Source organism: Bombyx mori, chromosome 2, assembly GCF_030269925.1.
Source record: "Bombyx mori chromosome 2, ASM3026992v2".
NCBI lineage: Eukaryota > Metazoa > Arthropoda > Insecta > Lepidoptera > Bombycidae > Bombyx > Bombyx mori.
In genome coordinates, this window is record NC_085108.1 from 3,465,399 (window position 1) to 3,487,096 (window position 21,698).

At 40.1% G+C, this 21,698-nt stretch overlaps 1 protein-coding gene across 1 annotated transcript in view; it reads left to right on the plus strand.

Annotated features, from left to right (window-relative positions):
- The window catches only part of LOC105842585 (uncharacterized), a 63,858-nt gene extending 51,339 nt beyond the window's left edge, over window positions 1-12,519 (plus strand). Inside the window, exons 8-21 of the mRNA XM_038015527.2 lie at window positions 918-1,056; window positions 2,098-2,249; window positions 2,779-2,917; window positions 3,522-3,691; window positions 4,244-4,379; window positions 5,286-5,447; window positions 6,282-6,379; window positions 6,465-6,974; window positions 7,707-7,823; window positions 7,941-8,007; window positions 8,410-8,510; window positions 9,012-9,158; window positions 9,503-9,623; window positions 9,803-12,519. Coding sequence (XP_037871455.2) covers window positions 918-1,056; window positions 2,098-2,249; window positions 2,779-2,917; window positions 3,522-3,691; window positions 4,244-4,379; window positions 5,286-5,447; window positions 6,282-6,379; window positions 6,465-6,974; window positions 7,707-7,823; window positions 7,941-8,007; window positions 8,410-8,510; window positions 9,012-9,158; window positions 9,503-9,623; window positions 9,803-10,847 — 3,104 coding nt within the window. The 3' untranslated portion in view covers window positions 10,848-12,519. The remainder of the gene's footprint in view (window positions 1-917; window positions 1,057-2,097; window positions 2,250-2,778; window positions 2,918-3,521; window positions 3,692-4,243; window positions 4,380-5,285; window positions 5,448-6,281; window positions 6,380-6,464; window positions 6,975-7,706; window positions 7,824-7,940; window positions 8,008-8,409; window positions 8,511-9,011; window positions 9,159-9,502; window positions 9,624-9,802) is intronic.
- The last annotated feature ends 9,179 nt before the right edge of the window (window positions 12,520-21,698 follow it).

The following is a 21,698-nucleotide window of genomic DNA, read 5'->3' on the forward strand; positions in this document are numbered from 1 at the left end:
CATTACTGCTTCACGGTAGAAATAGGCAGGGTGGTGGTACCTACTCGTTCGGAGTCCTACCATCAGTAATTACGCAAATTATAATTTTGCGGCTTTGATTTTTATTACACGACGTTATTCCTTCACGTTGGAAGTCAATCGTGAAGATTTACGTTAAGTACGTATTTAATTAGAAAAATTGATACCTGCCTGCGGTATTCCAACACCTTTGCATCGCTACATACGAATGCGCCGGACGTCTTATCCTGCCCTAGACACGTCCTTACGGATCCATCAGATCCAATAACCTTTGCATTAGATGCCTTCAGCTCTAATACTAGGAGCAGGCTTAGGGACCCCAGTAACCGTACTCGTCGAACTCGACAAAGAGGTCGACGTGCAACCTAGCCCATGCATCAGCCCGCTGAGTTTCTCGCCGGATCTTCTCAGCGAGTCGCGATTCCGATCCGGTAGTTGATTCATTCGCGAAGCAATTGCTCTTGAGTTGTTAGGTCTCCTTCGGAGGCGCTCGGGCAGCTGTTAGCAAATCCCACCCCTCCTGGCTGAGCCTTTGCTCGCCTACCTGTCCTGGTGAAACTGGAAAGGCCTTCGGGCCACCAGTAATCTCTCAATCATAAAAAAAAAAAAAAAAAAAGTCTTATCCTTTAGGCCACAACGACTTTTTTTTAAGATATTGTATTGTATATTAGAGCAGAGCATTTTTGCCTTATAGGTGACGGTATTGTTAGCCTAACTAATAGCCAGATATGCCACATGCCTGTCTATTACTGCCGCAATGCTATCACATGTTACTGCTTAAAGAAGACAACATTTGTCATACAGTGCAATTTCGACCTGATAGGTGACGATTTGAAGCTGGGGTTTGATATTCATGTCGTGATGTCCATGAACTCTTGTATCCACTTCTATTATTGCAGATTGCTCGTCTCGGAGAAGCGCCGGTATGTCTCTGAGTAGTGGTTCGATAAGGAGGTCGTTGTACGCCAAGAATGTGGTGGAATGCGAGGCATCGTGCTTTGAGGAGAGGGAGTTTAAATGCGTCTCCTACAGCTACAGGTATGGTGGCTAGGGTTGATACTCCACTTTTTTTTAATTATTGCTCAGATGGGTGGACGAGCTCACAGCCCACCTGGTGTTAAGTGGTTACTGGAGCCCATAGATATCCACAACGTAAATGCGCCACCCACCTTGAGATGTAAGTGCTAAGGTCTCAAGTATAGTTACAACGGCTGCCCCACCCTTCAAACCGAAATGCATTACTGCTTCACGGCAGAAATAGGCAGGGTGGTGGTACCCTACCCGCGCGTACTCACAAGAGGTCTTACCACCAGTAAGTACGCAAATTATAATTTTGCGGGTTTGGTTTTTATTACACGATGTTATTCCTTCACCGTGGAAGTCAATCGTGAACATTTGTTGAGTACGTATTTCATTAGAAAAATTGGTACCCGCCTGAGATTCGAACATCGGTGCATCGCTCAACACGAATGCACCGGACGTCTTATCCATTAGGCTACGAAGACTTCCGTAACACTAGACGTGTTCCGCGGTTCCGTTTGTCTAGAATATGCTCTTTAGGGATGAATGGAACACATTTACCCGGGATAAGGGGTTTATTATTATATATTCCAGAGCTTAAGTACTACACGTGTGGTCTTCGGATCCCATAGACATCACAGCATCAATGTTGATACCATGCATGACGTCATAAGTGGGTAATCATTGAGAGTGTGATATATGCTTTGTTCGGTATTTATTTTGGCCCTAAATCAAATCAAATCAAATCAAAAATTTTTTATTGAACATAAATGAAAGTACATACTTGTTGAACGTCAAAAGAACTACCGCCAATTCACAAGAACTAGCCTCCGTCCTGAGAAGAATTGGCAAGAAACTCAGCGGGCATGTTTTTTTTACATAAAATTTTTTTTTTACAATTTTTTTTTTTTTTTTGTTTTTTTTTTTTTTTAGGTACGCAAGTTGTATTTAACCGGGTCCTGTAAAGTTTTTTTTTCAAGTATGAAGACATAGCTTTGGGAATTAGAAATCAAACATCTTAATATCAATTTGATTAAAACTATGTACTAACTGTCACAGATACTCAAATTCGCGCGGCTCCGACAACTGCTTTTTGAGCGAAAGGCCGTACAGAGGCTTGGAGATGTCCGCGGACAGCAGCTCCGATGTGTACGCGATGCCACAAAGCCACGACTGTGTCAACGTAAATTATGACCCTTGGGTTGAAAGTGGTAAGGGCTTATTTCAGGACCTACGTATAATGACTGGTCTGAAGACCAGTATCCTTCAGAACATTCTCTGGTATGAGGTATAGGCTGGATAAAGAAGATCAGAAGTGTGCTTCTAAGTGGAACATTTCCTATGATATTGATTCTATTGAACAAATACAAAAAAAACCCGAGGTTAAGTATAGCGACTCCAATAAAACATGACTCTGCTTTATAGTTCTAATACAAAAATTGGTTTCCGGGAAGATGCCAGATTCCCGGGCCGTGCTGGGATCATCGATATCAAGAGTGGTAATGCATCACGTGGAAGAAATTCTTCATTTCTCTACACGAATGAACGAGCTCAATTGGTTTTTAAAAGTTACCATGGCTTATGGGCATCCCAACGCCACCATTCCACTAAGTATCATTAACAAATTGGCTGGCGGTATCCATCGATTCCAACACAACTAACCATTTACAGCTAGGTCGGCGCTGAACTCCTTTTTCTTCTCGGCCTATTAATGAGTCCTTTCAAAACGGCCTTTTACAGAGTGCTTCTGGCATGTGAGGTCTGGAGCTGCGGTCACCGGGGCCGCAGTGAGGGCCGCCCTCACCGTGGCCGGTCTGGGAGCGTGCGAGGCGGAGTGCATTCGGGCCTCCGGGTTTTTCTGCAGAGGTTTTAGTTTCAGGTGAGGGCGTTACGTTTTCGCAGCGGACCAAACGTTCAGTTTGCGTCAGGAGACGAATTATTCGTGAACAAATTGGGCTTAAAGGTTCCATAATTGAGCCTGATGGTAGCTAAAGTAAATTCTTCAATATAGCCTATATAATTATTCTCCATAAGTATTCTCTAGTATATAAGCGACTATCCTCCATCGTTCAGGGTCGCATTCTCACTTTCTTCGGGCATGTGTCACGGCGGAATGACGACTTAGTTGAGCGCCTTGTGGTGCAGGGCATGATAGAGGGTACAAGACCGCGCGGCAGATTACCGTTACGATGGACCGACCAAAAAAAGGCAGCTCTAAACGGTTCCGTTAACAAGTGCACAAGAAGGGCCGCGATACGCGAGGAATGGCGACGTCTGGTGAAGCAAATCCACCACCCGAAGTGATGACCACGACTACTCTGCCAAGAGTGTATACGACTGAGAAGAAATATATAAGACCTAAGCGACAGTTTTACTGGTTCGCTCACTAGGCCTAGGGGACTCTGATGAGCTTGACATAGGACGTATTGTGGAGCCACTAATGCTACTTCCTGATGATCTAATAAAGCGCAAATTGGCTCTAGGTTCGAGGCCCCGATTACAGGAGAGGACTTAGAGAACTGTATCCTGACTTCGTCCCCTCCCGCCTCGCTGCCCCCAAGCCGTGCGGCCCACCACGAGCTGTACGCGCGGGGGCGCGCGGGGCGGGGCTGCCAGCCCGCGCTGCACGACGCCCACCCCGAGCCCGGGACACGTGAGTGCTATAGCTAGCCTCTCTCCCTTTTCTTTCTGTGTGTAACCTCAAACATTCTTTTCTAGGTGAACCGATTCTGATTTTAAAGCTATTGTTTCTCACGTATCTCATTTAAATTTTATCAAGGTCTGATCGGGAGTTTTCGGGTTGTGTATAATAATGCATTTTAATCGACTTCGACTACATTGATGGTATACTCATTTTATGTTCTTGAAGTGAGTTTTCGTCTTTCGCATTGTAGGGTTAGTTTGCAAAATAAATAAATAAAATCAGTAGCATGGCATTTTCGGATCATGGTGGTAGGACCTCTTGTGAATCCGCACGGGTAGGTACCACCACCCAGCCTCTTTCTGTCGTGATGCAGTAATGCGTTTCGGTTTGAAGGGTTGGGTAGCCGTTGTAACCATACTGAGACCTTAGAACATAATAATATATCTCTCAAGATGATTGGCGGCAGTTACGTTGTAGATGTCTATGAGCTCCGGTAATCACTGAAAACCAGGTGAGCTGTGAGCTTGTCCACCTATCTAAGCAAAAAAAAAACTCCGCCAGAATGCTACCTCCAGTACGACAGCGCGGCTCAGCTATCCCCCTCGGCCGTGCGGGGGCGCGCGAGGGTCCGGGACGAGGGGGCGTGCGGGGTGGCGTGCACCGACGCGCCCTTCCGGTGCCTGAGCTACTCCTTCAAGTAAGTGCACCGGAAACTGTCCAACAACTACATGTACCAGGCTCTCAGGAACTCAGCATCCATACGTATCTTCTATACGATGAAGAATTATGATATCCATTGGAAAGTCTTATCGAACTAAATGTTTAATTGTATCACGTGTAAGAACTCACAGAAAACATAAGCTAATTTTGTAGTTTTCAGCATCGAAGTGTCCCTTTCGGCAAACGTGGGCAAACGCTCCAACTCCAAACAAATTTGGGTTAACTTTTACGCTATCGAGAACGTTAAAAAACTCGCACAAAGGACACTGACCGCCGATACGTTCGTAAACGGAGTCGTAGCGTTTGTCCCTCGGTAGATAGATGGCGTTGCTTAATACGACTTTTGATTACACTATCCGTGCCTTTTATTAACAACTAGCGACCCGCCCTCGCTTCGCTTCGGAAACATTAAAACACACATGAAACCAAAACAAAAAAAATAAAAAAAAAATAAAAAAAGTAGCCTATGTTCATCAGGGACAATGTCGGCTTCTAATGGAAAAAGAATTTTTCAAATCGGTCCAGTAGTTTCGGAGCCTATTCGAAACAAACAAACAAACCTTTCCTCTTTATAATATTAAGTATAGATTTAAAAAATCGAAATCTTATTTAAAGTTATATATACTTGTCAGGTCTAGTGTAATAACGTACAAATTAATTGCTTAGATGGGTATATGAACGGCTCGTAATCAATAAATCGCTATCTCACTTGCACATGATTGATGAAGACTTCATAACCGATGTCTTGATTTTAGATATTTGATAATTACTCCATCGCCAAATTATCTCTTAGTAATTTCTGAAGGGATTTATAATTCGTTAGCTATATTATTTATTACGATTATTTAGAAAAGTTGAGTAAGCTTTTTTGTTCTTCCAACAGAAATAACGCACCACCGGACCGCGATAACTGCTTCCTCTCCGAGATAAGACTGTTCGATCTTCAAAGGGGAGTGGACTACGTACATTCCACTGACGACTGGCTCTTCGCTTTCGATCTATTCAACGGGCAGTGCTGGAGGAAGATCCACGGACCGGATTATGAGTAACTTGTTTTTATTATATGTCTGATAGGAGACCTGCAATATTTGCTCCATTTGTATTTGGTCAAGGTAGGCAGCGGCTTGGCTCTGCCTCTGGCTGCTGATGGCCATGGGTGACGATAACTATTCATCATTAGGAAGGCCGTATGGCTCGTCTGCCTAAAAAGGCTTCTTCTTCTTTGTCTCCACCTTATCACACTAGTAGGGGTCGGCATAGCGAATTTTTCTATTCCATTCTTTTCTATCAGCCGTCATTTCAACACTCACTCCTCTCTCTCTCATATCGTCAGTCACACACTCCATCCATGTCTTCTTCGGTCGACCTATAAAGGTAATAAAAAAAATTGCTTTAATGCTCTTCGCTCCTCGTGCTATTATTATTATTTATTAGTTGCATCGGCATGTCAAAGAACCCGCGTCTGGTTTTAAAAAATTCATCCAGTCCATCAGAAGCGTATAGATATCACGAAAGCCTAGTTTGAAAAACTAGTGATGAGCTCACTGGTACACGACATAAATAATTAGGACGGTGGTATATATCCGAACACGTCACAACACAGTACGGGTAACCTAAGCTATAAGCCTAAGCGACTAGGACCTTATTTATCTCATCTCAACATTGTATACACAATGTGGCCTATGTAAGATTGCGAAGCAAGTTAACGATGGCGTCTTTCTGAAACACTGTACAGTGCCCATCTATCGGGCGCAATATTAAACTTTACTAGACTAGTACAATGTTACAGTGAACAGCATTGCTATCGTCATAAAAATCTCTGGCCTAGATTCAGTTTAATCCTCAATCCATAGCAGTTAACAAAACAAGTTTCTTCCAGTGAGCCTACACACGAACTTCCGAGACCGATCCTGACATCTGGTTCTGAAGAGTCCTTCCCAGTGTCAGGTCCCTCTGGTCCTGGTTACTCTGAATCAGGTAATCAAAAATTATCATAACGCATTTCAAGTAATTTACTTATGAAATTAATTAGAATAAAGATTGTTACTTTTGTGCATTTCAGATCCTCCTTACATATCTGAAGGACACATAAAGCCGTTTAAACCAACAATATACAAACCGATATATCCTGAACCAAACGGTCCCGATTTCGAACCACATTACGAAACTAGTGGACATTTTTATAAACCAACGTATTCTATTGAACCAAGTGGACCTTACAAACCGGGTTTTGCTGAACCAAGTGGTCCAGATTTCAAACCACATTTCGAACCAGTTGGGCCGGTACTCAAACCGGTATACCCTTTAAACGAACCTCCATTTGAATCCACCAGGCCCGGTCTTAAACCTCTCTATCCGGTGCAGCCAAATTTCAAACCGCGTCCGGTCGAACCTAGTGTCTATAGACCCGAGTATCCGGTTCAGAAACCAGGATACGTGCCCAAACCGGCGTACCGACCTCCAGAACACGATAGACCCTTTGTCCCTACCAGTCCACCCGGGTACCGACCTGGACGACCTGGGTTCAATCCTGGCTCAAAACCGGGCTTTGAAGGAGACAGGGAAGATGGAAGTAAGTCATTTTTCAAAATTACATTACCTTAACCCCAGTCGTGATGATTATGTTTTATGCAGTAGTACTACAATATGTTAGGATAATTAATTACCTTTCCGAATTTAGATTTACATATATTTTGATATGAGCAAGTTTTAATTCTCAGATGTTTCTCAATATATTCCGCATCGGTAATAAAGTCAGACTCAAAGGAGCATGGAAGGGGTCATTTAGGAAAAAAAAATTTTTGGTGCACAATTCATTCTTGGTCGTATGCACTTTATCATTGAACCGTTCACACATGGTCGATAAAGGCAAGATAGTGTTTATAGTTTATGTTATTTGCATTGATGAGGCTTCGTATGAAGAATTAGACTTTAATAATGTTTCGTTCTATTTTATTGGCTAGATCACGATCCACTTGATCATAAATGGTTACCAGAGCTCATAGACATCAACTAAGTTAATGCCGCCGCCTACCTTCAGATAGGAGGCCTAATTTTCATTTAACGATTGTTCCACCCCAAAGCATTTCCTACCCGTGAGAGCTCATAAAAAGCTTATACCACGGGTAAAATTTTCCAATAACGCTTCATAAATGAACTAACGCAGAAAATTGAATAAAAACATTTATTATTGTAAGTACCGAATCTAAATTGAGGGTAGTTGCTTCGTCGCCCGAGGTGCCGGTTCATTGACCCCGCGCATCATTATTGCATCAGCTGTTCTAAAGTAATGTTTCGGTCGCAGTTGCCGTATCTTGGCGCCACTACACGGTGTCCGGGTTCCCCTGCCGAGCGGGGACTTCCTGCGCGCAGAACCACGTCGCCGGCCACTGGGCTTGCGAACCGGAGGGTGGAGAAATCGGTGAGGAATAACCTCCTACCTCCCCGTAGCAGCTCGACACACGAGCAGACTATGCCACTTGCCATCTACTGGACGGATAGTAGATTCTTAAAATTTGTCGAATTTCTTCCTTTCCAGGATCGTGGGATTACTGCTGTGCGCCAACGCATCGCTGTGGGTACAGCGAAGGTTTCAATAAACCCTGGTAAGTGTGGTAGCTATTAGACTAATTAAAGGGACATTTCGGTCAGGAAGCAGTTACGTGTACCGACAGCAAAGCAATTTCGATCTTATATCTCAAGGTGGTTAGTAGCTATTATGACGGACTACAGACTGCCACTCACGGCCAAGTGCTAACTTGATGGTGTGGGTACCGTAATCCTAGACATTGATGGTTTTGGATGCACCAGTAATTAAACAAATTAATGAATTTAGTACTCAATTTTTCTTTTCACTGCACTATGTTGTTTGTTCATCGTAGCATCAGATACGTATTTCATTATAATTGAGACTTTTCTAAGGGATATGAATTGTTGCATCGCGCCACGGTCATTAAGAATAATATCGTTCGTGCCGCCATAAATAAATAGGTAAATTATTCTGTAAGGTGCTACGTGGGCCCAGAGAGCGACCAATGGCGCCCGTGTAGTGAAAAATACTACCCTTACCATCAACACAACGTGCCGCATCCCTCTCAAGCAAACAGAGGTCAGTACCGTGATTTTTAAAACATTTTTAGAATTTAGATAAGTTTTTTAACCGAAGCTGTATCTAACGCCAGTTTTCTAGGGCTTACTCTACTTAAAGAGTTCTCGCCAATGTTTTTTGACCCTTATATCAGTTGAACCACATACGGACTCAAAGTCTTGGTTGTGGTTGTCACAACCTAATATGTATCACACGGAAGAACCCTAGTTTGAGGATAATAAAAAAAATCAATCATTGCCTAGACATTCACTTCTTGATTTGACATTCAAGGATTGGTGTTAGATCTTTAGAAACTTCTATAGGCTTTTCTCTGTAGTATATACAATTATGTACATATAATTATGAGCCCCGCATAATGCGATCCATTGAGAGTGTCCATGGGCCGCTAGTTTCTATTCGGCTCAAAGGAACAAATCGACCTGTTCTTCTTAGTTCTAAGCTAGCGATTATTATCTATGACTCAACAAATAATATAGCGCCTACAAAAAACATGTCTTCCAGATGAAACCTCTCGACCTTCGGGTTCGAGCCATCCACACACAAATAGACCTGGTCCGTACCTATCTGAAGCTGATAGAAGATACTGGGATGAATTATACAAAAACGGTCCTCAGGCGTATTACGATAGATACGGGAATCCCTTACCAGGTATTTTTTGATTTACTACTTAGCGGTAGTTTGTGAACCATTATATATATTTATGACTCGAAGCAGGCATACATTTCATTGAAAATTGGACCTCATATCTCAAGGCGGATTGTGCCACGCCGTAATAGCCCACGTGAGAACTATCAACTGCGGTGACCATTGACATATCAAGTTAGCCCCGAGCTTATCCCCCACTTGAAGCTGTAACACAAGCGCTGCGCATTAAAACACTTCTTATTTCAAGGGTCGTCGGGTGGAAGGTAACCCTTGACCTTGATGGGTAAACCGCGTTCAATTACCTCCCTAATGTAGTTAGTACCGACTTTTTAACTCGAACATTCCAGGGTATACAAGAGTACCGACATCAGATCCGCCGCATATAAAACCAGAATATTCTCGACCTGCTTCCGGATCCTGGGCGCCAGCACAGGGAGGAGGTACGCGTGATGGACTCGGTGTGCCGAGGTATGGGTCAACCATCAATCTAAGCCTACTTTCAAAGTAAATAAGATGTGTGTCCAAAGTCACTCGAGCATACCTCAAAATCATCCAGATAAAATAAAATAAACAGGATTTAAGTATAAATATTGAATATTGCACTTATAATATTTTTCAATTCAAACCTAATGCCCTTTCGATTTCAGGTACTGGCCGGTGGCCTACCTACACAAAGGTCCTCCACCAAACATGACTTATTTTAGATACAACGAAACGACAACTACTGAAATGCCAAAACCCGCGGAATCCAGAGACCTACCAGACGATAGGGACTCGCCAGATCAACAGACACTTATCGACAAACCAAAAATCATCGACAACCATAGAGGCGAGAAGAAACGTAATATTAGCGATCATGACGAAGAACTTCATATCGACATCGACAAAACGACAACAGCTAAAACTGTTAGCGAAGTCACTGAGATTATTGAAAGAGTAAATAAGAGCGAGACAGAAAGCACAACTTCTGACAAGGACGTAGATAAAATGGATCTTATCGATGGAATTGATGATAAACTATTAGATTTCTCTAAGTCTATTGAAGTATTTGATATAGAAGACGCTAAGAAGAGTGCGAAGGCAGATCTTAAAACTCTACGAGCGGAAGAGAGACAGATAGAAGAAATAGGACGACTGTTGGCTTCAAGGCGCGACGGGAAAGTTGTCTTGGAAAAGCGATCGCAGAAAGAATTGGCCTCAAAGAATATTGCGGTCGACGAAGATTTGCTGGACTTCAATTTCGGGAATAAATTCCCAGTAGAAAGGAGAGGAGTCGTACGGAAAGTGACAAAAGACGAAATAGAGAGGGACAGGAATACCGATAGAAGCCTAGAAGTGAGCGAGACAACGTTCGTTAGACCACCAAGAGTACTAGCTACAACTGAAAACATACGCAAAGCAATTGTCAACGGTAAAATATTTTATGACGCCACAATCAGAGAGCAGAGAGATGTGCTAACGAATGCCACTCGAAGATCCAAATCTCTGAGGCCTCTGGAAGACAGAGCCCCATCAGTGATTAATTCTGCTAATTTCGGAAAGAAGAAAATTATAAAAACTAGAAACGTAAATCCTGTGAGGAGAGTCAGAAGAGTTTACAGGAAAAGATATAACCCGGAGGAAGTTAGAAGGAGACTGTTGGAGAGAGATAGAGCTAAAGAGAGTTCTGTTGATAGCAGTAGGAAAATTTAAGCTTAAAGACATATGATTAATAAAATTGATCATAACAATGAATACGTTTATTATATATGTATATAAAAACGTTTAGGACAGAGCCATTAGGTCAGATGAAAATATTTCAATTTCAATTTTATTTATCACGTTTATCCATAATAGTTCAGGATCCCTGGTACACTTTTCATCATTTATTACTAACAAGCTGATTTTTCGTGCGTAGCTTCCTTTTGACTAGACGCCCAACTTTTTTCCTTACAGTAACGTTGGTAAATGGTAGCTTACTAGGGATAGCAAGGATAAATTATGTTAATTTCACGAATTTTCAAAATTTGTTACTAACCGAATTTTTCTTTGTTAATTATCGAGATAATTATCTAAATAGCATGAAAATATATTTGACCTACAAAATATAAGGTTTTGTTAGGGAGTCCCCCCCCTCTTCAACATGTATTATTATAAACAAGGTCATGAAAAATAATTACTAACCAGCTGATTTTTTTTTATTGGTTAGCATTTTTTGTCATTTGCATACTTTACCACCTACATTGTCCTACAAATTGCGTAGTATGTCATCTTGGTCCTACGCTCAAAAGTTCTCAATACCACCGGACTTGTTGTTTTATTAGTAACTGTAGGACAAAGGTACACGTGATAGGTTAATAATATATTTTTTGTCCAAATAAAACAATGTCCTACAAAAAAAGGTATGCTTTATTAGTCCTACAAGATTTGTAATTTTTGAGTATACAAAATGAAATGAAATTTATATATATCAACGCTTGAAAGGAAAACGTGACTAAGCGACAATGCGTGAACTTTACAGTAGACTAATTTAAAGTTGAAATACCTGAAAACAAAATTTATTTTAACGAATCTAGCTGTAGTAGAATCTAGCTAGTAGCTGTAGGATTGAAATGATTTTAATACACCTAGAAATATATTTTTTTTACGCATCGAATATGGTTATTGCCTATCATTTATGTACAATGCAGTTATTGACGCTTAGTCACGTTTGCCTTTCAAGCGTCGATATATATATATATATATATATATAGATTAGAGGCTATAATCCTAAACATAGGACTAGCAATTAACAAAAGCAAGACAAACACCCAATATGTCGAAATAAAATAAAGATATTAGCCCATTCTGCAACGTATATATTTATATTTTAAATAAAAATAAATTTTCTCGGTTTGATTTCGATTCTGCTTCTGTGCAATGGACCCTTACTGCCGCATATTCCTATGTATCAATATAACAATAAGTTTTGCTTAGTGAAAATTGTCAGTTTGACACAAAATTTAATATATTTGGGTCAAAATGACGACGCAGAGTTTCGAATTAATCCTAATTTAGTTTTAATAAATTACTCGCGCTTAAGATTCGAATTTACAAATGTATCTAAATATATCTTTTGTTTATTTTAAGTTACTAAGAATAATAGCTTTGTAATATGTAAAGCATTGACAAAATATCTTGTTCCTTTCTAATGTTACATTTAAAATCAACAAAGCATCAAATGTGATAAAATTAAACTTTTTAATACCTTTTGTTGAATGTTTGGTGCATCAGAATACTCCGTATCGATGCCTGAGCTTCAGATACGACACAAAGAAATATCTTTAAGATTCATTTTAAATGTAACTTAACTTAAGTAGCAATATATATATTTTTTTATATTCTATCTTTTGTTTCATTTCATATCTACGTCTCTGAGCCCCTTCTTCATCTATCCTCATCCGTTTAGGACGTTTTTTAATTAAATGAATGAACATATGAAAAAATGTCCTGGTTACTATTGCCACTATTAAGAAAAACCACAAGACACCGGTCACCGTTCTCGTCGAACCCGTCGCTTGCGACGAAGAGCTCGACGAGCGAATTAACCCATAGACACAGCCCACTGAGTTTCTCGCCGGATCTTCTCAGTGGGTCGCGTTTCCGATCCGGCGGTAGATTCTGCGAAGCACTGCTCTTGCTAGGGTCAGTGTTAGCAACACTCCGGCATGAGCCCCGTGAGCTCACCTACACACGTTAGGGCGAAGCTGAAATAGCCTCTCAAGGCTATCAGTACAGGTAGGAAAAAAAAACGGTGTTCAACGCCATCTAGTGATCCGGCAACAGACATGTATATCTTATTTACTACTCACAGATCGCGCTGACAACACAAAATAAAATGCACGCAAATCACAAATGACCGTGTGTCATGTAATTCGATTTGTATTGACTGGCGATTAATTTCTTTATTAGTGTCACGAATTTTTGAAATTGGGTAGAAAAAAAAAACGCTCGTATTGTGATTGTATCAAAATGAGACTGCTTATTTTGTTTGCATACGACCAAACGACAGTCGCGTTCCGTCGCCGGTGTAACGTGACGTACTATAATTAGGTACTAAAATATATTTCTTAGACAATTAGCACAAAAAAAAAATATACAATTTATTTTCAATATGGTATCATCGTATCCTCTCAGGGCCCTGAAACTGTGATACTTTAAAACAAATATTTTTTTGTATGGAAACTAGCGACATCTTGTAGCGGATGCCCTAAACTTATATGTTGTTAAAGTTAAGGTATTTAATTATTGTATAACTAAACACACAAAATAAAACATTAATAAATCATACAAGTCCTTATATTTTTTTGTGTGGAAACTAGCGACATCTTGTAGCCCATGCCCTAAACTTATATGTTGTTAAAGTTAAGGCATTTAATTATTGTATAACTAAACAAATAAAATAAAACATTAATAAATCATACAAGTCCTTATATGTTATAGACAAATTGATTAAATTTTATCAATTTGTGATTTCTGAAAATTTACAAAAAAATCCTTAATTAAAAATAAAATATAGGATAGGTAATATGTTACTGCCACCTACAAGAGCAATTAGTTAGAAACTAATCGAAGCGACGCCATCTAGTGGCCGACGCCCGTAAACATTTTTGTTGAGTGCTTGAGTTGGTTATCTATAACTAATTTAGGTGTATTATCTATGGTCGAGGTCGTAATTCAGTATCATTGCTGTGGGTAGATGTTGTGTGTAACTCACGAGTAATCGCCACTTCTCCCGGCTTGGCTTATGGTATTTTGTCAATGTCTTTGTAACTGTGTTTTTTTTATTGCCTTTGTAGGCAGACGAGCATACGGCCCACTTGATGGTAAATGGTCACCGGCGCTCGTGGACGTCAGCAATGCCAGGGGCAGAGCCAAGCCGCTGCCTACCAAAGCCAAGCCGCTGCCTACCATAGCCAAGCCGCTGCCTACCATAGCCAAGCCACTGCCTACCATAGCCAAGCCGCTACCTACCATAACCAAGCCGCTGCCTACCATAGCCAAGCCGCTGCCTACCATAGCCAAGCCGCTGCCTACCATAGCCAAGCCGCTGCCTACCATAGCCAAGCCGCTGCCTACCATAGCCAAGCCGCTGCCTACCATAGCCAAGCCGCTGCCTACCATAGCCAAGCCGCTGCCTACCATAGCCAAGCCGCTGCCTACCATAGCCAAGCCGCTGCCTACCATAGCCAAGCCGCTGCCTGCCATAGCCAAGCCACTGCCTGCCAAAAATGTGTATTTCTTTTAAAAAATCATAGTATTCAGTTTCAAAGTAACACACATGTTTCACAGTAAATTCGACCTCAGGCAACAAATGCCTACTCCCAGGAAACTTCGACCATCAGATTGTTCATTCAAGTATGCACTCCGTGAAAGTGAAGTGAAAACAGCTTAGAGTTTGTCTGAGCGCTCCCTTGGGCTCGAATTCGCAATGTCGGAACGCTTACTGAATTATTATGGTACATTAACTATCATGATGGTCGTTTGCAACAGAAAATGATTTCTATTTCGAACCAAATCGAATTTTTAGAGTGCTGATAAATTGCTCTTAAGCATTGGACAGGGTGAGCGTAGAAATGGAATAGTCACAAATATAACAGGTTCATCGAGAATGCCGAGGCTGGTGACCCCTGACACCGCTGCCCTGTACCATAAGTAAAGCCAGCTCTCAAGGGTGTAAAAGAGCTCACATCCCTAATTTTAGTGCTAAACAAGCCAAAGCCCATAGATAAATTGTACGTGAAAGCTACCCCTTATGTCAGCCAAGTCTCTGAATTATAGTGTAAAAACTGCTCCAACTTTAGAATCGAAAGGCATGACAATTCCGTTGTAGAAATAGGCAGGATGGTGGTCCCTACCCGCGCGCGCTCCAGTGATTAAGGAAACTATAATTTTAGTGGGTCCGATTTTTATAAAACACAGTTCGTCTTTTCGCATTAAAAGTGTACAACTTCCAAAAATATTCGAAATTGAGTCAACTAATATGCGGAATCATTTGGTATCACTAGTATTTTTCTCATAAATACCTACAGTCAAAAGAGCGTTGTTTAGTTTTAGATTTATTATTTATTTAGTTTTTCTATATTTTGACTACTATTAACAAAATTAATACATAGTTTTATCTTACTTTAAAAGACAAGTAATGTCATTGGTAAAAAATAAAAAATAAATGTTGCAAAGATGATTAATATTAAAAATATCACATGTTAAACCTTTAAAACACTCTCCTGTAAAATTAGTAAATTTTGAGATTATACAGTTTTAATGCGAGAAGATGAGTTATTGCTTCGTCGTGGAAGACGTATGTACGTGTCTACTTAGATTTTTTTTTTTTACCTGCTTGCGAGTTTCGAACCCTGGTACAGCCGCATCGCTCGATATGAGTGCACCGGGCGTCTTAACCTCTCGACTACCAGGACGTCTAAGACTAATGTTGCAAACTAAATCACCACTGATTCGTTATACCAAAAAAAAATCTTTATTTACGGGTTTAAATCTCCACGATAACAAATAAATAAAGGCACTTCGTTAAATAAATCAAACAAACACTTGAAAATTTTATTGCTTTACGTAAGTTTTCTCAATCTTTCAACACGAAAGATTGTTTCCATAAAAATAAACAAACTTTTAAACATTCTTGCGTGATTTCTAGCGAAAGCCATTACGGTTTACGCCAATTGCATTAGTTACACCATCACTTTTACTTTAGTATCTCTCGATTTGACCGCTAATTTGTTTCAAGTTTTTTTTTGGCAATCATTAAAATATTTTATTTAATATTTTTTATTGTCAGATTTTTTGTTTTTGCTTAGATTGATGAACGAGCTCACAGCCCACCTGGTGTTAAGTGGTTACTGAAGCCCATAGACATCTACAACGTATATGCGCCACTCACCTTGAGATATAAGTTCTAAGGTCTCAGTATAGTCTCAGCGGCTGCCTCACCCTTCAAACAGAAACGCATTACTGTTTCACGGCAGAAATAGGTGGGGTGGTGGTACCTACCCGCGCAGACTCACAAGAGGCCTTACCACCAGTAAACATATATTAGGAACACTTCCATAAGCTCAGCTCGCGTTGAAGCCGAATGCGGTTTTAACAGGTTAAATTCGTGAGCTTAAAAGCGCCTCTCAAAGCGCCCAAGTTCAATGAACTGCACAATGAAAGCGATAGACGTAACAGCTGCAAACGCTTCGTGCAATTCAGTGAAAGTGCGCTCATGAGTCGTCGAGCCAATCATTTGACATTGGGCCCACCCGTGGTAAATGTTTTTGACGGGTTCCCACATTGAAATTAAACTGTATATTTAAATAGATTAGAGGTCCCGCAGTAGTCGAAATTCGACTATAATTAATTGGAATTGTAGGTTTGTACACTCTTATGATTGTATTTTATACTTCTATAATAAAAAATTTCGCCAAAACAACACTATAAAAAATATTAACAAAGGCAAACCATATTCTATTCTCAATTTGACAACAGACGTCAAGAACAAAAGTTTGACAATAAATAGTATGCATGCGTGTGTGCGTCAAATACATGGTATGTAGTGTGTGTAATGTTTTCTTTATCGATTTAATGTATCTTTTATGCATTATTTTAAAATAATATTAGCATTGTGCACTTCTTCTCTATATTTTCTATAAGTGTGAGAAATTTCATACTCCTCCGTCCGCGCAATTTTCATAAAAAGGGGTACAAAGTTTTGCTTCACGTATTAATATATAGATTTATTTTTTTAATTTACATTTTTAAAGAAACGATATAGTTATCGAGGAATAAGAGAAATAAATAAATAAATCAAAGCTAAGAAAAAAGTTCTTAACCGGCAAGACAAGTCACTGGTAAAATTCAACCTAGAAATTAGAAAACGCATGAAAACACATCAACTTTTTGTTCTTTACGTATGTGGTCAAATTGAGAATAGATTAAATACACATTAAATATTGTTTCTCTTTATTATTATTTTTCTATAGTGTAGTCTTGGCGAAATTTGTGATTATTGTGGTTCGAAGGGTGAGGTAGCCGTTGTAACTATACTGAGACCTTAGAACTTATATCTCGAGGTGGTTGGTGCATTTACGTTGTAGATGTCTATGGGTTCCAGTAACCACTTAACATCAGGTGGGCTGTGAGCTCGTCCATCCATCTGAGCAATAAAAAAAAAATATAGAAGTATAATAGTATTTGAAAATAGAATCATAATAGTGTACAAACTTACGATTTCAATGAATTATAGTCGAATTTCGTCTACTGAGGGACCATAGTTGTAATAAATACCTCACCAAGAGGTTTTTTTGTTTGTAATTCTATCTCATTTATTTAATTAATTTTAAAAATAAGAAATGGAATTGATAATCTGGTGCTTATGCTAAGAAGAAATACGAAAATACATAATGTATTAACAAAATAAATAAATATTATACATTAAACACTTACGAATTATGTTACTTTTTTTTATTGCTTTGATTGGTGGACAAGCTCACAGCCCACCTGGTCTTAAATGGTTACTGGAGCCCATAAACATCTACAACGTGAGATTATAAGTTCTAAGGTCTCAGTATAGTTCCAACGGCTGCCCCCACTTCAAAGCGAAACGCATTACTGCTTCACGGCAGAAATAGGCGGGGCGGTGGTACCTACCCGTGCGGACTCACAAGTGGTTCTACCACCAGTAAACTTTCCCCACTTTTCAATTTAAGCCTCACTGATTCCTTTCCATAGTAACCTATGCGGCCCAAGACTTATCATTCTCTCTGTTCAGATTTGAAGAAATTGCATTACCCTTTGCTTATCCCAAGGTAGAATCAATGGATTACAAAACTAGCATTAACTCTGACTATGCCTATCCCAGGTCAAGCGATCTATGGTTTCTAAAACCAGAATGCCCAAAAGGAGGACAGATGCAAATTTTAAACTCGAGAAACGAACCTGGATGATTTCAAATGAGAAACCCGTTTGATAACTCGCTGACATCCGTTCGAAGCACGCTCGGAGAATCGCTAAGTTATAGGTCGTCATGACTTAGATTTCACTTGAATCTTACTTGACTTTAAGACCAGTTTTTTTTGGCACCAGCCGTTTCGCGGTAAGCGGAAAATTGACACTACAATTATCGAAATTCGTGCCGAGACGTAGATACTTAAAGTAGTTTTAATTCCTTCAAAAGGGAATACTTCGCGGCAGAAATAGGGAAAGCTATGCTTTATTTAACGGTAGGCAGCGGCTTGGCTCTGCCCCTGGCATTGCTGCAGTCCATGGGCGACGGTAATCACTCACCATCAGGTGGGCTGTATGCTCGTCTGCCTACAAGGGCATTAAAAAGGTACGTGATCACTTGATAACTTGATATAATGTGATGATAATATCTTGTTGGTCGACAGAGAACGGTGATGAGTCTTAATGCTCCATGCACCATTACTGGTGGTAGGACCTCTTGAGAGTCCGGATGGGTAGGTACCACCACCCTGCCTATTTCTGCCGCGAAGCAGTAATGCATTTCGGTTTGAAGGGTGGGGCAGCCGTTGTAACTATACTGAGACCTTAGAACTTATATCTCAAGGTGTATGGCGCATTTACGTTGTAAATGTCTATGGGCTTCAGTAAACAATTAACACCAGGTGGGCTGTGAGCTCGTCCACCCTTCTAAGCAATTAAAAAAAAAGCGTGGTATCCATAGCGTGATGTTATACTAATTAGCCATCAGAGATGATTAAAAGAATCTGGGGACGCCTTAACAGCAGAACAGTTTTTGTAAAACCACAGTATGCTCTTGCTTTTTGCTATGCTCTTCTTAAAAAGGGTGGATCAATTAAGTAATTGAATTAATTAATCTTCGCGGCTTGATCTAGTGCTGTGTCTCCGAATGTTGGCCATTTAAAATCAGTCGGGCCATGATTCGGTCTATCAAAAGTACAGTACTTAGGCAGTACTCGCGTCTTGTGCATCGCATGTAAATTGTAGCTCTCTCTCTCTCTCTATATCCGTTTTTTTTCTACCTATGCTGATAGCCTTGAGAGGCTATTTCAGCTTCACCCTAACGTGTGTAGGTGAGCTCACGGGTCTCAAACCGGAGTGTTGCTAACATTGACCCTAGCAAGAGCAGTGCTTCGCAGAATCTACCACTGGATCGGAAACGCGATCCACAGAGAAGATCCGGCGAGAAACTCAGTGAGCTGTGTCTATGGGTTAATTCGCTCGTCGAGCCCTTCGTCGCAAGCGACGTCTTCGGAGAGGACGGTGACTGGTGAAATATATCCGTGTACGACAAAGGATCAAATAAGTTAATTAATAAGTTTAGCATTTGTATCGAAATAATACAAAAACAAATATCCTCCTCGACTAAGCCAATAAAAGCTTACAAACATTACGGACAAACAATATTTTTATCGTGCAAATATTAAATCTTTCTCTTTGGCTTTCCTATTTTAATCGTAATCTGTGTTCAATTAAATTCTAAACTGACTTGTCTGTCAGTTTGTCTGTTGAAGTTTTATTTTTAAGAAGATCTACACATTTTTTTAATGTTATTAAAACAAATTTTACTTTATTTTTGTGTTCGGAGGCGAATTGTAGACTGAAAGTATTCGAAATAGCACAAATATGACGAGATAATGACAATTATAAATGCTAGATTAAATCGCAAAAGGACTTATGATCGTGTCTAAGATTCGCGTAAATCGAAGTCACAACTTTTATTACTTTTTTTTTATGTACATAATTCGTTCTGTGTCGTATTGATATATAAGGGAAAATAAAGAGGCAGAAAAGAAAAAAACTTTTGTTTGTTTATACGTGGGTTTAATTTTTTTTTCCTACCTATTCGCCTAACCTATTCTAGATACGTACGGACTAGTATTTCGTTACCACTGTTCTCAAATAGACACGTGATTTTTAATCTTCACCAAGGCATGATGATTGGGTGACAGCTGGTATCGCTACGCATTAAGCTAATATTGTGCCTTCACCAGTACCAGTGTGAGCTAACTACTACATACCCAGTGAACAAAACAATAACATCGGTATTGCATCAAAAACTAATATTTTTCTCTTATAACAAAGATAACTATGGACATAAGTAAAACGAACTAATTCTATGTAAATAAAAAAAAACGTGTGGCACTCGGGAGCTGCCGCGGTAAAGCTATTGCATAGCATTTCTTATCAACTTATGCAATTATAATTAGACAATGATAATGAATGACAAATGATAATTTAATATTAAAACAGTAATAAAACAAGAGCACGCTATATTAAACATTAATAAAAGCAAAATCTTAATTGTCCCCTTCACACTCATAAGCTAGACCGCGCGAGAAAGAGATGGGCACACTTTTCATGATGCGCATGCAGTGTGACGTTACGCCACGCGCTTATTCACAAACACTACACAAACGCAACGTGTGAATGTGTTGAACGCGAGCTACATGGTAGGCGGAGTGAAGGCTGTAAGGTTTTTTTCGTTACGGAATTTCATGATTCGATCGCCGCGCTCAATGCCCGCGATAAAAGCGATGCAATAGCTTAACAATACATACAAGCACAAACGATAGTGTAATAGTTTACGTCATTTTGAAATCAGACTATGGACTATGGAACTGGGAACAAATCTCGTATGGTCGTCGGGCCTTGATCACTGGTGGTAGGACCTCTCGTGTGTCCGCACGGGTAGGTACCACCAACCCACCTATTTCTGCCGTGAAGCAGTAATGCGTTTCGGTTTGAAGGGTGGGGCAGCCGTTGTAACTATACTTGAGACCTTATTTATTTATTTATTTATTTATTACCTTAGAACTTATATCTCATGGTGGGTGGCGCATTTACGTCGTAGATGTCCATGGGCTCCAGTAACCACTTAACACCAGGTGGGCTGTGAGCTCGTCCACGCATCTAAGCCATAAAGAAAAAAAAAGAAAAAAAAGTATATTAAAAAATATATAAACCAAACCGGGTGCGTTTACTAGTTTTCTAAAAAAATCCGTTTGCCTCTCCGTCTCGAGTACAAATAAACTTTCTATTGTGTTGACCGCTGTTGAATATTTTATCGATAATCGATAGTGATGCGGTAACGTCGTTGGTTTGTTATCGATACTTATTATTATTGCGATATATTTTTTGGACTACACACACATTAACTCACCGCTCGTCTAGTATTAAATGTTCAACGTACCAATCAATCAATTGTATGGTGTAACGCCATTCCTACCCATTAAACAGGCAAGGAGGGAAATAGCCGGTATCTTTTTTTTGTTTGTTTTATTACTTACATGTGTGAACGAGCTCACGGCCACCTGGTGTTAAGTGGTTACCGTTTCACAGAAATCTACAACGGAAATACCGCCACCCACCTCGAGATATGAGTTCTAAGGACTCAGTATAGTTACAACGGCTGCTCCACCCTTCAAACAGAAGCGTATTACTGCTTCACGGCAGAAATAGGTAGGGTGGTGGTACCTACCCGTGCGGACTCACAAGAGGTCCTACCACCAGTAACCACCTATTCGGCGCTGTCTTACAATATGACTT